This window comes from Canis lupus, chromosome 24, assembly GCF_011100685.1.
Source record: "Canis lupus familiaris isolate Mischka breed German Shepherd chromosome 24, alternate assembly UU_Cfam_GSD_1.0, whole genome shotgun sequence".
Taxonomy (NCBI): domain Eukaryota; kingdom Metazoa; phylum Chordata; class Mammalia; order Carnivora; family Canidae; genus Canis; species Canis lupus.
This window is the reverse complement of record NC_049245.1, coordinates 22672221-22686846: the sequence shown is the minus strand read 5'-3', so window position 1 is coordinate 22686846 and position 14626 is coordinate 22672221. Positions and strand designations below refer to the sequence as shown.

The window sequence follows — 14626 nt, the reverse complement described above, 5'->3', positions numbered from 1 at the left end:
ACTCCAAGTGAACTTTCTAACCGCTTTTTCCTGCGCCTCTGAGCTTAGCCAGCTCTCTCACCTTTTTTTTTTTTTTTTTTTTTTTTTTTAAGAGAGAGAGAACACAGGTCAGCAGGAGAGGGGAGTGTACAGAGGGAGAGGGAGAGATTCTTAGGCAGGCTCCACACCTAGTGTGGATCTTGATGTGGGACTCAATCTCATAACGCTTGATTGCCAGCCCTTCCAGCTCAGATGGTAAGAGGGGTGTTCTGACAGCCAACTCTCCCCTGCCTGGGTGGTCCTGGGCCCTTTCTTTCCTTGAGGGATGAAGGTCCATCCTCACTCCTGCCTTTCTTTCTTCTGCCTGCCCCACTGGCACGTTCCCTTCAGCACCCAGCATTGGACGCACCTCCACCCACCATTCCCTTACTTGTGCCCACCCACTCTCCTCAGCCACCAGAGACATCAGACCACATCTCATGGTGCCCTTCCTTGCCCTTGGGGTCTCCTGCCTTCAAGCAGTGACCCCACAGGTCACTCCGGTCTCCTCCAGGCTCCACTGTCTACCCTGCCCTGTCATTTGGCATTTGCCTCAGCTCTCCTCATCATGGTCCCCTTGCTTTTCTGACTCTCTGCTTGAGTGACCTCACCTCTTCACCTATCTCTGCATCTCAGGAGAGAATACCTCTCCTGTGTCTCTGACTGTTCCCAAGTGTTCCCATTCCCCTGGCTCCTTCAACTCAGCATGTTTAAAATCTGGTTTAGGGCAGCCCGGTGGCTCAGCGGTTTAGTGCCGCCTTTGGCCCAGAGCCTGATCCTGGAGACCACGTCAGGCTCCTTGCATGGAGCCTGCTTCTCCCTCTGCTTGTGTTTACCTCCCCCTCTGTGTATGTGTGTGTGTGTGTGTGTGTGTGTGTGTGTCTCTCATGAATAAATAAAATCTTAAAAATAATACTAAATAAAATAAAATCCGGTTTATTATCTTTATTCCAATACATGCTGGCCTTTCCTGTGTTCACCATCTCTGCTAATAGCATCACCTCCAGCCAGTCATCCAGGCTGAAGACCTGAAGGGGGTTTCCAATGCCCTCCCTCCTGAATCCTCACAAGAACCCTGTGGTCCTAGAGGATGGGTACTGTCATTCTCCCCATCTTACAGATAAGGACAGAGAGGCACAGAGAGGCTTCGTGGTTTGCCCAAGAACACACAATGGCACCAGGAGGATTTGAAACCAGAAGGCTTCCTTCATCTCCGTTATACTGTTCACCAACCTCTGTAGGGTGACTGGTCATGGGAGGAGCCAATCCCCTCCTGGCCAAAACACTTCCCTTTCTTTAGCAGCTCTAGATGTGTCACCTCCCTGTCAGCCCCACTGCTGGGTCTCAGGGCACCCCCTGACCCGAGTGCACCCCATCCTCTGTGGTCACCTCCCCACCAGCCTTGCCCCAGGACACCCCTTGCTCCCCCAACGCAGCAAGGCCCAGTATACCTCTCCTCTGCCATCCCCTGTTAAGAACTGCCCTCCCCCTTCTGGGAAACTCCCACTTTACCTTTCTCTTTCTTTGTAACACCAAGAGGTAGGATTATGGACTATTTATCTCTATTTTTTTAAAAGACTTTTAAGTATGTTTTTTTAAGATTTTATTTATTCATGAGAGACATAGAAAGAGAGGCAGAGACAGAGGGAGAAGCAGGCTCCCTGTGGGGAGCCCGATGCAGGACTCGATCCCATGACCCCCAGATCATGACCTGAGCCAAATGCAGTTGCTCAACCACTGAGACACCCAGGCATCCCCAAAGACTTGTAAGTATTTTTTAAATAAATGCAATATTTAAAATATTTATGAAGAAAATGTTTCCTAGCCTCCCCTCTGCCATTTAGGGGTAGGAGTATGTGTGTGCCCTACAGTGCTTGCCTTCCTAGAGCACAGGCTTGATCAAGCATGAGCACTGCATGGTCATGCCCCCGGCTCACCCAGAAAGGGCCTTCTTTAATTTACTTTGCATCTGAAGTGCTACACTTGGTGTGGGGTGCCCACAGAAGTACAGTTTCCATGTCGGGACACCTGATCACTGCATTTGGGCCTGTTGTTAGTGTCTGGCCCTTCCTGTGTAAAGTCACACGGAAAGCCACAGGGCTTCATAACAACTGAATCAAATCTGACAGAGGGCTTGGTAACACATGAAACTCTGTACCAATACTGATTCTTACCATGCCCAGCAGCGCCGGATGAAATGTCAGTTGGCAAAAGTAGGGGCACACTTGGTATGTGAGCCCCTCATGTCGCCTCAGGAGTATCTGCATAGAAGGTCAGTGCTACAATGGCTTGCAGGCTTGAGGCTACAGGGCCTCCAGCTCAGTGGCTCTCTCTTGATCCCCACCCCAGTCCTCCACAAGCTCCCACACACAGGCCCCAGAGGTGGGGACTAGGGCACATGGACACTTTTAAGTCCTCACAGGAGATGCATGGGCACTCCCCTTTAAGAACCAGAGACCCATCCCTTCAAAAAAAAAAAAAAAAAAAAAAAAAACACAGACCCAGGGGCACCTGGGTGACATAGTCAATTGTGCATCCAACTCTTGCTTTCAGCTTAAGGCATGACCTCAGGTTGGGAGGTGGAGCCCTGCATCCAGCTCCACACTCAGCACAGAGTCTGCTTAGTACTCTTTCCTCCTGTGCCTCTGCCTAGGAAAGGAAAGGAAAAAGGAAGGGAAAAAGGGAAAGGGAAGGGGGAAAGGGAAGGGAGGAAGGAAGGAGGGGAGGAAAGGAGGAAGGGAGGAAGGGAGGAAGGGAGGAAGGGAGGAAGGGAGGAAGGAAGGAAGGAAGGAAGGAAGGAAGGAAGGAAGGAAGGAAGGAAGGGTCAACCCTCAGGGCACCTGGCTGGCTCAGCTGGTGGAGCATGCAACGCTTGATCTCAGGGTTGTGAGTTAGAGCCCCACTTTAGGTGTGGAGATTACTTAAAAATAAAATCTAAAAAAACCAAACCCAACAACATGGACCTTCCTCAAATAAACAAATAATAATAATAATAATAATAATAATAATAATAATAAAACAACTAAGGCCCTGAAAGAGAACTTGTAGAACAGAGAGGAGAACTCTGGTATCTCCCCTCTTCCCTCTGAGACAGGCACTGATGAGGAGTCAGGTCAAGGTTCCCAAGAAATGCTATAGAGCCCATGTTTGTGATCCACTTCTTTTTTAAAAAGACTGATTGATTTGAGAGAGAAAGAAAGAGAAAGAGTATAAGCAGGAGGAGCAGACAGAGAGGGAGTATCTCAAGCAGAGTCCTCACTGAGTGTGGAACCCAATGCAGAGCTCAATCCCACAACCCTGAGATCAACAACCTGAAAACCACGAGCTAGATGCTTAACCGACTGAGCCACCCAGATACCCCCATGATCCACATCTTCAAAAGATTTTTGAAAAAGTACCAATGTACCAAAAATACATAGTAAATTTTCCTTTCCTCCATTTAAAATCTGGCTTGTTGTTTGTTTGTTTTAACGAGGAAGCTCTTTTTATATTGATCTGAAAAGGTTTCAGGACAAATTAGGTAAAAAATCAAAAGGGGAAACTTGATAAAAATTATTTTTCTTAAAAGCAGGAGTAGACAATTGTGGGGATCCATTCTAAACGTATACAGACATCGAATCAGCATGGTTACACATTTACTTGTCAACTATAGCTCAATAAAGCTGAGGAAAAGAAAGCAAGGCACAGAACAGTGCAGATGGCAGGCTGCCACTGCATACAAAAGGGAAGTGACCACATGTGTGTCTGTGTTTCTCCAGATCACAGATGACTAAAAGCAGTAAGTAACCACTTGAAGAAATGGAACTGGGCAGCTAGGGTTGGGCTGAAGGAGACATTTGCTCTATCAAAAAAGTATCATGGGAAAAGTACCTTTTGACTTTTGAACTGCCTGAATGCACTGCCTACTCAAAACTTAAACACAATAAAAATTGTGGCCACAACTGGTACATCTGGGGTCCTCCAAGACTCCCAGGTGTCAAACACCAATACCAAATAACTTTAGTTAGGAGCCATCTGATCTTCAGACACACACCATCCCTTCTTGCCCTCACTTTGTTCATCTGTGAACTGAGGATTTGTTATCCTTTCCAGCCCACATCACAGTATGGTTGTAAAATTCAAATTAATGTGACAAGGAGCTATGCCCCAGAGCTGGTACTCAGTCTGCTGGATATAAACAAAGATGCCTTTAAGTATTCCTATTATTTGGCTTTATGTGTACCATCCCCAAGAAAAAAATTAAGCTCTAAAAGACAGAAAAAGTTTGATGTACAAAGGATATTCATCATCATGTTATTTAAAGCAGTAAAACCTGGATTCCTGGGTGGCTCAGCGGTTGAGCGTCTGTCTTCGGCTCAGGGCGTGATCCTGGAGTTCTGGGATAGAGTCCCAGTCAGGCTCCCTGCATGACGCCTGCTTCTCCCTCTGCCTATGTCTCTGCCTCTCTCTTTCTATGTGATAGATAGATAGATAGATAGATAGATAGATAGATAGATAGATAGATAGATAGATAGACAGACAAAATCTTTTAAAAAAATAAACGCAGTAAAACCTAAATATCCAACTATAGGGGAATGGCTCAGTCCCCAAGTAGAATACTTGCATTCATTAGTAATGATGGTTTGGAAGATAACACAGCAATATGTAAAAGCCCTTAAGGTATTATACATTAAGAAGAGAAGGATCTGAAGTTACCTGTGTAAGGCAATTACAAACATGTGAAAACACACAGCCACCTGTGGCAGACATACTTAAGGTGGTGTCCGCCTCCTGCTGTTCATGCCCTCCTGTGATCCCCTCCTCCTGACTGGAGAACCCGTGACTCGCTTCTAACCAAGAGAATATGGCAAAGGTGACAGGATGAATGGGGTTACGTGTACATAACTACATACTTACAAGATTGTAGCACACATCTTGCTGGAGCTGCTATCTCATGGCTACTCTGAGCCTTGAAATCCACCATGTTGGTGAGTCCCATGTGGCCAGGAACAGTGGGCAGCTGTAGGAGCTGAAAGCAGTCACCAGCCAAAGGCCAGGAAGAAACAGAAGCCTCAGTCCTGCAGCTGCAAAGAACTGAATCTTGCCGACAACCTGAGTGGACTTGGGAGCAATCCTTTCCCTGGCAAGCCGCAGATGATACCACAGACTCAGCCTAGTGAGACCCTTAAGCAGAGGAACCAGCTAAACCTTGCCCAGATGCCTGGCCCACTGAAACTATGAGATAATCAATGTGTGGTTTAAGCCACTAAGTGTACAATAATATTGTCACACAGCAATAGATAACCATACATATGAAGTTGTTTGGAAGAAAATATACCGAAATGCTAACAGTGGTTACATCTGGGTGCTTAGATTAGGGGTATTGTTTCTCTAGATATGAAATAGCTTCTGATATGCTTACAATATACATAATGACAGAAAGTCTTAAAATTTTAAGACACCGGATGAAAAACTGGTTGCCAAATCTGAACCCTCCACACACCCAGGTTTTGGTTCCTACCCTGTGCCAAAACCAGAAACTAAGCCTGCAAGGCAGCTTTACCTCCAGTCGAGTCAACATCATCCTCAAACATTTTCTCCATCTTGACCATGTGTAGCTGGGTAAACAGTTGAGACTCATGATGGCTAAGAGTGACAGTTGATGCTGGGGAGCTAAGAACCTCCTCATTCTTCTGGAATCCACCTGGGGTGGATGCCTGAAACAAAGAAGACTTCAAAAACTGGGGAGGGAGAGGGTTGATTTCCTGAGCTAAACACTTCTAAGCACATCTTATTGAAATAAAGACTCTTTGGGGGAGGACAGGGTATGCAGGGTTACAGTGAGGCAAACAAATAAATCTTAACCACTTTTAGACCTAGGAAGACCAAGAAAGCTCTCCTGACTTTGGGGAGCTACTGTTCCCCTTTTGCAGATGCCATGACTGAGGCTCAGCGAGATTAGCAGACACAGCCAAGGTCTCATCTCACACAGACCAGGACTCCAATTTATAAGGTGCTTCCATTTATAACTATATTGTTTCAGTCTTCAGTGCTGATAATTCAAGACCCTAAGGAATCCAGCTCCATCTTCTCCAGCCAGTTTGATTTAGCCAGGAGCATCCCAGACCCCTACCTAAGTCAGGGTCAGATCAGATCATCTGCACACATATCAAAGCTCCTGACAGGGACATTCCGCTTCCTCTTCCCACTTGTCTCCCTACACCCCCCACATAGCCTATCCCAACCTCAACAATGAATGCCTCCTCTCAGTAGCCCTACGTACACTTAGCACAATGCTTCTTCAGGTCACCAAAAGCTCAGGTCATCAAAAGCTGCTTTCCTCTAAAGGAGTGGACCATGGGATAACCATTGAGTGTTTGTTGCTCACTGAAATGCGCTGCACTGAGTCTCAGGCATTCAAAAAGACTAGTTCAAAAAGCCAAAACCAAGGCGGAAGTTGGGTGGCTCACTCTCCCCACTCCAACCCCACTAAATGAGCAAACGTGCTCATCCTCATGTGAGTGAATTCTATTCATTCTCTTATGGTCTGCACACATTTGTTGAGTGCCACAGACTGTGGATACACGAGTGAATATAGTGAAGACTGGCCTTCCCGGAGCCCAGTATATGAGCTAGTCTGTACTCCTGCAGCCACGCAGGCCCCAGGTTAGACATCTCAGTACCATCTTTGGCTCTTCCCTTCTCCTATGCATTCTTACTGTCCCTCCTGCTGATTCTTACTGTGATACTTCTCCTACACATAAGCCGTGCTCCCCTACATTCCTGGTCCACCGCAAACACTGGCCTTGTGCTGGAACAAGTACAAGGATGTTCCCAAACTGGGACTAGAGTTTGGCCTTCTTTTCCACTCTACCTCCCCACATTGAGATCAATCACCCTCTGGGAGGCAAATCTGATTATATCTTTACCCCACCTCTGACACTTTTCAGGCAACTACCGCCACACCCTACTCTTGAGTGTAGCATTCAAAACCCTTTGCATCGTAACCCTGATCTTTCTAGTTTCACTGCACACACCATGGTCTGGGCACACCAAATGCTCTCCACCCTCCCCAAACACAGCAAGCATTCCACTCTTACTCACATGTTCCCTCTATGCAATGCAGACCACTTCCCCTTGATGTGAACTCCTACCCACTCTTCAAAGCCTGGCTCAAATGACACTTCCTTTAAGGAGTTTTTCCATAACTTTCAGGGGACCATCATCCTTGCCAACTCCATGCTCCTAAACTCTGTTCACATCTGCCATACATGCATGAATGTCAGTCTGTACGTGTAGACAGAACAGTGTGATGGGAAACACATAGCTGTAAAGAGTTCTGGGTTAGAATTCTGCCTGGCTCCCTACTTCCAAGCTAATTTACCTTGGGCATATCATATCACTTCTCTGAGCCGCGTTTCTCATCTGCAAAACAGAGACCCGTAGTGCCCACCTTGCAGGGTTGCAGTGGTATCTAAATGACCCCCAAATATACTGGCAGGCTCCACAGGCTGTAGTTACACACTAAATGATGGCTCTTGTGTTTACTCTGGTCTCCTAGTAAGCTCTTTGAAGGCAAGGGCATTATTTAATTTATCTTAATTTAATCTTAATTTGTATTAATAATCCCTCTATTCCCAGCCTCAAGCATACAACAAACACTAAATACTTATCTCAGGCATGATGGTAATTTGTACAGCCTATCCCACCACTGCCACAACTTAGCTGGACAAAATTAAGGATAGTCCCTATAGAGACTGCAAATTGGTAGCCTCAGATTTGTTGTACCTGGCCAATATACTGCTTTAAAAGGGAAAACCTGCCTGCTGCCATGCACAGGTAAGTTACCTACGTGGCCTTGTGAATATCTGAGTTTGTTACCCTGGCGCAGAGACTGATAACTGATAAGACTTTTGAGCTGATGAGCGACATCTGGGCAGCTCTGGAACGCCCCTCCCCTTCACCAACCTCTAATGGTTTTCTTACCTCTTGAGACTGAGGGCTCTCTCTTAAGTCCTCAGAAGATGATGGTTTTGACCTAGAATAGGGAATCATGATCACTTTACTCCAACCTTCTACGAACATATGAGAGGCTGAGCTAGCTAGGTCCCTCCCAAGAGGGTGGAAAAGAAGTCAGGGTCGGGTAGGGGGGTGCTGCCTTGACCCACAGATACCCCCAGCACGCATTTGACAAGCAACCCTTTTCCCCTAGGAGCTCCTCCCCAGGAAGGTTTCCCAAGCCAGTCCCTGTGAGCCTTCATTTCCCTGATGAGGAGGAGTTGTCCTACTGAAGCCCTGAGGCCTCTCAAGTGAATGTCAGAGGCTTCCTAAAGCAGGCCACACTTTGTACAAAATTCGAAGGGGCTTAGGAGGCCATGCAGTTAGAAGATCTACTACAGTTCACATATCGGGCAGGCACATGTCCACGGAGTCAGACACAAAGTCCAGAGGTGGGGAAGGCTGGCCCCACTTGGCACTGTATACACCCCCAACCTGCCCTCCAGTGTGCCTGGAGGGAGGACAGAACCCTCCTCACTGCAATATGGCATCACATGAGAGTATGGGACAGGTCTGGCCCACGGAGGCCTCCTCTGAGGTTAGAAAGGGCGGATTTCTGCTGGGTCAGTGGCTCCTCCATGTAAGATGGAAGCTAGCACTTTGTTAGGATTACTGGAGTGTCAAACTGCCTAGCCAGCAAGAATCCAAAGAGCACTTTAGGATGGCAGGGGAATGACCAGGATAGAGTCAAGCCCCAACAGGCTCAGTTCATCAGCCAATGAACCCGCTTGGCTTGACAAAGGGCTCCTAGAGGTGCGTGGAGGAGAGGAATAGTGGGAGAGAAGAGATGAAAGAAAAATGGAAGCAAAATGTACAATCTCAGGGCGCCTGGGTGGCTCAGTAGTTTGAACATCTGCCTTCAGCTTGGATCACGATCCCAGGATGCTGAGATGGAGCCCCGTGTCAGGATCCCTGCTCAGCAAGGAGTCTGCTTCTCCCTCTCCCTCCATCATTCTCCCTGCTTGTACTCTGTGTGTGTCAAATGAATAAATAAAATCTTAAAAAAAAAAAAGAAATGTAGAATCTCCAGTATTTCGCCAGGGAGTCTGAGCAGGATGAAGGGCAATTATGGAAATTCATCGCATAAGTGGAGGGAAGATTGAAGACTGGCCAACAGTGTCCCAACCTAAGTTGTCTTGGCAACTGCTCAGATATAAAAAGCAAAGGAGAGAAAAGAGCCAAAGGAAAGGAGATTTGAAATTCAAGAACCAGGGTAACTAGGGGAAATGCCAAGAACATTTCCAGGAAAGGCAGCAAGTAGAGAAAGTGGCTTCATGCATGTGATGCTGGGCTGTCCAATGAAAAAGGAGAAACAAATACCAGGAAATATGGGGGTCTGAAACTGACAATTGGCTACATTTAGGGAATAGAAAGAGGGGAAACACACAAAAGACAGGAGGAAGAGATGCCTCAGAGTGGACCAAGATGGTAAGAAAAAGACAAGGTCCCTAAACATGGCCATTAAAGGTCACAGAGGAAAAAGGCTGCAGGAATGGACTGACAGGTCTGCTTGTTAAGAATATTATGTATGTATATGTTGGCACAGACATAGAAAGATGTCTGGAAAAATGCACTCCAAATTTAATGGTGGATATCTCGAGTAGGTGAGATTATGGGGGATTTTTATAGTCTAAATTATGCATTTCTCCAATTTTTTAAAAGATATTTATTTATTTTGTGTATTTTAGATGGAGAGAGAGAGAGAGAGAAAGAGGGAGAGGCAGACCCCTGCTATGCAAGGAGCCTGATGCAGGGCTCAATCCCCAAACCCTGGGATCATGACCTGAGCCAAAGGCACTTAACTGACTGAGCCACCCAAGTGCCCTACATTGCTATTTTTTTCTTTTTTTTTACTTATTTATTCATGAGAGACACAGAGGGGGAGAGAGAGAGAGAGAGGCAGAGACACAAGCAGAGGGATAAGCAGGCCTCATGCAGTAGCCTGACGTGGGACTCGATCCCAGGTCTCCAGAATCACACCCTGGGCTGAAGGCGGCGCTAAACCACTGAGCCTGGGCTGCCCCGTTGCTCCGTTTTTAATTAAGAAAACACTCATGGCAATCCTTAGGATTTATTTTGGTGGAGTAGATCAAGTGGTGGTTAGCGATTTACATCACTCTTCTGTGAAAGACCACTGGGCAGGAGTGGTTGCTGCAGCATCATTCATAGCAGAAAAAAAAATAAGGTAAATGGCTATGGAAGAGGAATGGATGAGTGCATCAATACACCTACACTCAGAACATCCCCCCAAGCACCCAAAAGGATGAATCTTGCCTTTAGCAGATGACTAGCAGGGATTTCCATAAGGTACTAATAAATATTAATAAGACGCAAAAAAGAGTGCACAGTATGATAACAATTTTTATGAACAAATGACAGATAGGTATGTATTTACACACACAAGAACATGTGTGAATGTATACACACATACATACACATAATTGTAAACAGGACTACATTTAACGATTATGGGGCTGAGAATAATAAAAAAAAAAGAGAGAGAGAATATAGGTCCACACAGCAAGTCTTTTTAAGTACTTAGAAATCAATATACTATTAAATAAAACACAATCTATTCTGCTACCTTGACAAATACATTCCATAACAACCTGGAAAACCAAGTTCAGATTTAGAATTCCTTAACTTCTCAGCTAAGTGCCAGAATTTGACAGTGCGGAAAGAGCCAGCCCCCAAGTCCTCTGCCCGCCCAGCACACCTGACTCACCCTGGTTAAGTGGCTTGTGGCTGGTGGCAAGTCAACAAGACACCTTACCTCCACTGTTCCATGGCCACCTCAAACCTAGTGGGCTGCCCTCAAAAATGATGCACTGGGCAACAGGCCACAGAGAATCAGATTCAAAGCACTTTGGGCAGGAGAACTCCAGGATTTAGAGCTGTGGGAGCTAGGAGAAGAGGGGGCTCTAAGGGCTATTAGTAGGACCACTGGTGAAATATGAACATGGACTCTATATTCTTTTTTTTTTTTTAAAGATTTATTTATTTATTTATTTATTTATGATAGTCACACAGAGAGAGAGAGGCAGAGACACAGGCAGAGGGAGAAGCAGGCTCCATGCACTGGGAGCCCGATGTGGGACTCGATCCCGGGTCTCCAGGATCGCGCCCTGGGCCAAAGGCAGGCGCCAAACCGCTGCGCCACCCAGGGATCCCTGGACTCTATATTCTTAGTTAATAATTGGATTAATGTTGTTTCCTGCTTTGACTACTGTACTGTGGTTTTAAGAGAGAAGGTCCTTGTTTTTGTTTTTTTAAGATTTTACCATTTATTCATGAGAGGCAGAGAGAGAGAGGCAGAGACATCAGCAGAGGGAGAAGGCGGCTCCCCATGGGGGGGGCCTGATGCAGGACTGGATCCGGGAACCCCAGGATGGAACCCCAGGATCATGACCTGAGCCAAAGGCAGACCCAACCACTGAGCCACCCAGGAGTCCCATGAGAACGTCCTTGTTCTTAGGAAATACACACGAGTATTTCAGGGCAAAGAGGCACGACATAATTTATTCCCAGATGTTCAACACACATATAGAATGATAAAGCAAAGTGTTTACAATTAGTCAATCTGGACAAAGGGGAGTTCTTTATAATTATTCCTAAAACTACTTAAATATTTTTAATTATTTCAAATTACTAAGTTTCATAAGTGATAAGTATGTATCTATCAAAACATACTTCTCTGTGTACGTCTATGGACTGAAACAAGTTTAAAAATACTGGTTGAGGGGATCCCTGGGTGGCGCAGTGGTTTAGCGCCTGCCTTTGGCCCAGGGCGCGATCCTGGAGACCCGGGATTGAATCCCACGTCAGGCTCCCGGTGCATGGAGCCTGCTTCTCCCTCTGCCTGTGTCTCTGCCTTTCTCTCTCTCTCTCTCTGTGACTATCATAAATAAATAAAAATTAAAAAAAAAAAAAAAATACTGGTTGAGGACAAGAGACACCCAAGAAAGAGCCAAGAGTAAGAATAAGAAGCAGAGAAACGTATTGGCCCTCTACTCCTGAAGGGGGGGAAAAACTGAGATGTAGAATTAAATTTCTAGGGGCACCTGGGTGGCTCAGATGGTTAACTGTCTGCCTTCAGCTAAGACCATGATCTCAGGGTGTTGGGATCGAGTCTCACATCGGGCTCCCTGTCTGGTGGGGACTCTGCTTCTCCCTCTGCCGTTCCCCCCTGCTCGTGCTCGCTCATGAATAAATAAAATCTTAGAAAAAAATTAAATTTCTATTTAGCATTAGAGAACAGGTTAAGATCGGGAGACATCATCCCCATTGGCCTTTATCTACTCCCTCACATTTACTGGTTCTGGGGGAAGTGGAGGGGTGGGGCAGGACACAAACCTGGAAACAGGCAAAGGGGGATGGAACAGCCACTAGGGGAGCATGCTAGGGATGGGAAGAGAGTCACTGGTTTGAGGAATTAGTTTGTAAGAAATCATGGGCAGATGACTTAAGACCAAACGCATTCCAGCTGTGCTAGAATGCCCTCTTGTTCAGCCTTTGGTTGCAGGCAAATGTATCTCAGGACCCACATGTCCAATCTTGGGGAGACAACTTTAACCCAAAACCCTCACTCACCCTGACCCAAGTTGTTCTTCCCAAGTAACCTTGCTGGCTATTTTTGACAGAAATATATTGGTTTTCGACTTCCATCTCAACTGAGACATCTTGACAGGTGTCCCTGAGTCCAAACTAGCTCCTCTATGAAGTCACTGTGGAACTCCAAGGGCTTCCACCTGACTAGTCAGTTGGCCAAGTTTAGAATGAGGAAAATGAGATATAATTCCATGTGCAGAACACAAAACAGAACATCAGAATCCATCCCACAAACCATACCACACAGCCATCTTTCATCCAATTTGAGACATTCTCTTTATTGACAAAGTTGAACTTACAGCGATGACAGGAGCTACAGCACACACAGCCAGGACACGTATGAGTACAAAATGGCCCATAAGACATATATAGCACAGTGCCCATCTCTCACACAAACTGTAGAAAATGCCAGGGAGCTTTATGAAAAAGCAGGATTCACCAAAACCAAAAAAGGGTGTCAGCACCAACAAAAAAAAAACAAAAGGCCAACTGGCCCCGACAGTTGGGAAATAGGAAAGCACAGCAGCTCTCTACCCTGTCCTCCATGTAAACTCCAATTCTGTGAAAAGAGAAAGGCTCTAAGAGCATTGTGGATGGGGGTCCTTCAATCTAACCTCAGAAAGGCCTGGACTAGATGCAGCACTGTTCATCTTGGTCTATGGCACAACACAACAGGCTGACCTGGTCAAAGGTAAATCTCTTAGGAAGATTTCAACCAGGGATATAGATTCCAGCTTTAAAGATACCCAAACTAAATCATATTTCATGACCTAGAGGTTACTAAAATGTTACCACCAAACATTCTCCCCAGATCTGTACCACAAAGACAACATACAAAAAAGTCTGCTCCCATTTCATCAGTAATGGAGACACACTTTTGCCACAACAAAAAGTGGTTCAATGAAATGTCATAAAATGTCATAAAAGTGGTTCAATGAAATGTCATAAAAGGTGCAGATCTTTAAAATCAGTTTTATTAAACTAGGTATTTTTTAAACTAGGTATTAATACTAGAAGGATTTACTGAAAAAGAAAACAAGGCTAATGACCCCTCATCTGTTTCCCACTCATTTTTTGGCTTTCATTTTCCAAACCAATGTTACCATTTCTACATATAGCAGTTCCTACACTTGTCAGTTTTCCGATATGGGCCTAAAAAAATGCTAAATTCTGTCATAATAAATATATTTCTCCTTCCCCAGGAAGAAACATGAGAAAAAGAGGGAAATATTAAGATGCAATCCACTCTTTTGGTAAAGAAGATTCAGAAAACTCCCACCTAAAAAAAGTGAAAATATAACCATCTACTCAACCAAGACAAAACAAAACAAACCCAAAAAACTAAAAACAAGTGGGAGAGATGTTCCGAAGTAAAATATCCTAGGGGTGTGCCTGGGTGACTCATTCAGTGAAGCATCTGCCTTCGGTTCAGGTCATGATCCCAGGACCCTGGGATCCAGCCCCCAAGTGGAGCTCCCCGCTCAGCAGGGAGTCTGGTCCTCCCTCTCCCTCTGCCCCTCCCCACTCTGCTCATGCTTGCACGAGCTCATGGGTGCTCTAATAAAATCTAAAAAAAAAATAAAAATTAAAGTAAAATCTTAGACCAACCTCTGTACAAATACATGGAAAAAAGCTCAAGTCCTCCTACCTGAGACTAGTTCAGCATGCCCTGTCAATCCTAAGGAGTTTCTGGTCCCTAACAGCAAGAGATGCCAGGGATGCTGCCAGAAGGAGCCAGGGCTGCAATGACGGATCAAGAAAACTGCTCCAGGGATGGCACCTCCATTCCACTCAGCAGCGAAGTCAACAGTGTCCTCTCTAGTTCTACCATTGTGGGTTTTAAAACATTAAAACTGGGATCCCTGGGTGGCGCAGCGGTTTGGTGCCTGCCTTTGGCCCAGGGCGCGATCCTGGAGACCCGGGATCGAATCCCACGTCGGGCTCCCAGTGCATGGAGCCTGCT

At 45.8% G+C, this 14626-nt stretch overlaps 1 protein-coding gene across 11 annotated transcripts in view; it reads right to left on the bottom strand.

Annotated features, from left to right (window-relative positions):
• The window catches only part of EFCAB8 (EF-hand calcium binding domain 8), a 69906-nt gene extending 55280 nt beyond the window's left edge, over nt 1-14626 (bottom strand). For 7 of the 11 annotated variants that reach the window (XM_038571984.1, XM_038571992.1, XM_038571993.1 and 4 more), the window contains exons 1-3: nt 12646-14626; nt 7984-8035; nt 5561-5714 (exon numbers count right to left, since the gene is read on the bottom strand). In XM_038571984.1, coding sequence (XP_038427912.1) covers nt 5561-5714; nt 7984-8035; nt 12646-12734 — 295 coding nt within the window. In that variant the 5' untranslated portion in view covers nt 12735-14626. Of the gene's footprint in view, nt 1-4914; nt 5027-5560; nt 5715-7983; nt 8036-12645 lie in introns of those variants that run through there. The other 4 variants (XM_038571991.1, XM_038571996.1, XM_038571988.1 and 1 more) reach the window with 3 other exon arrangements.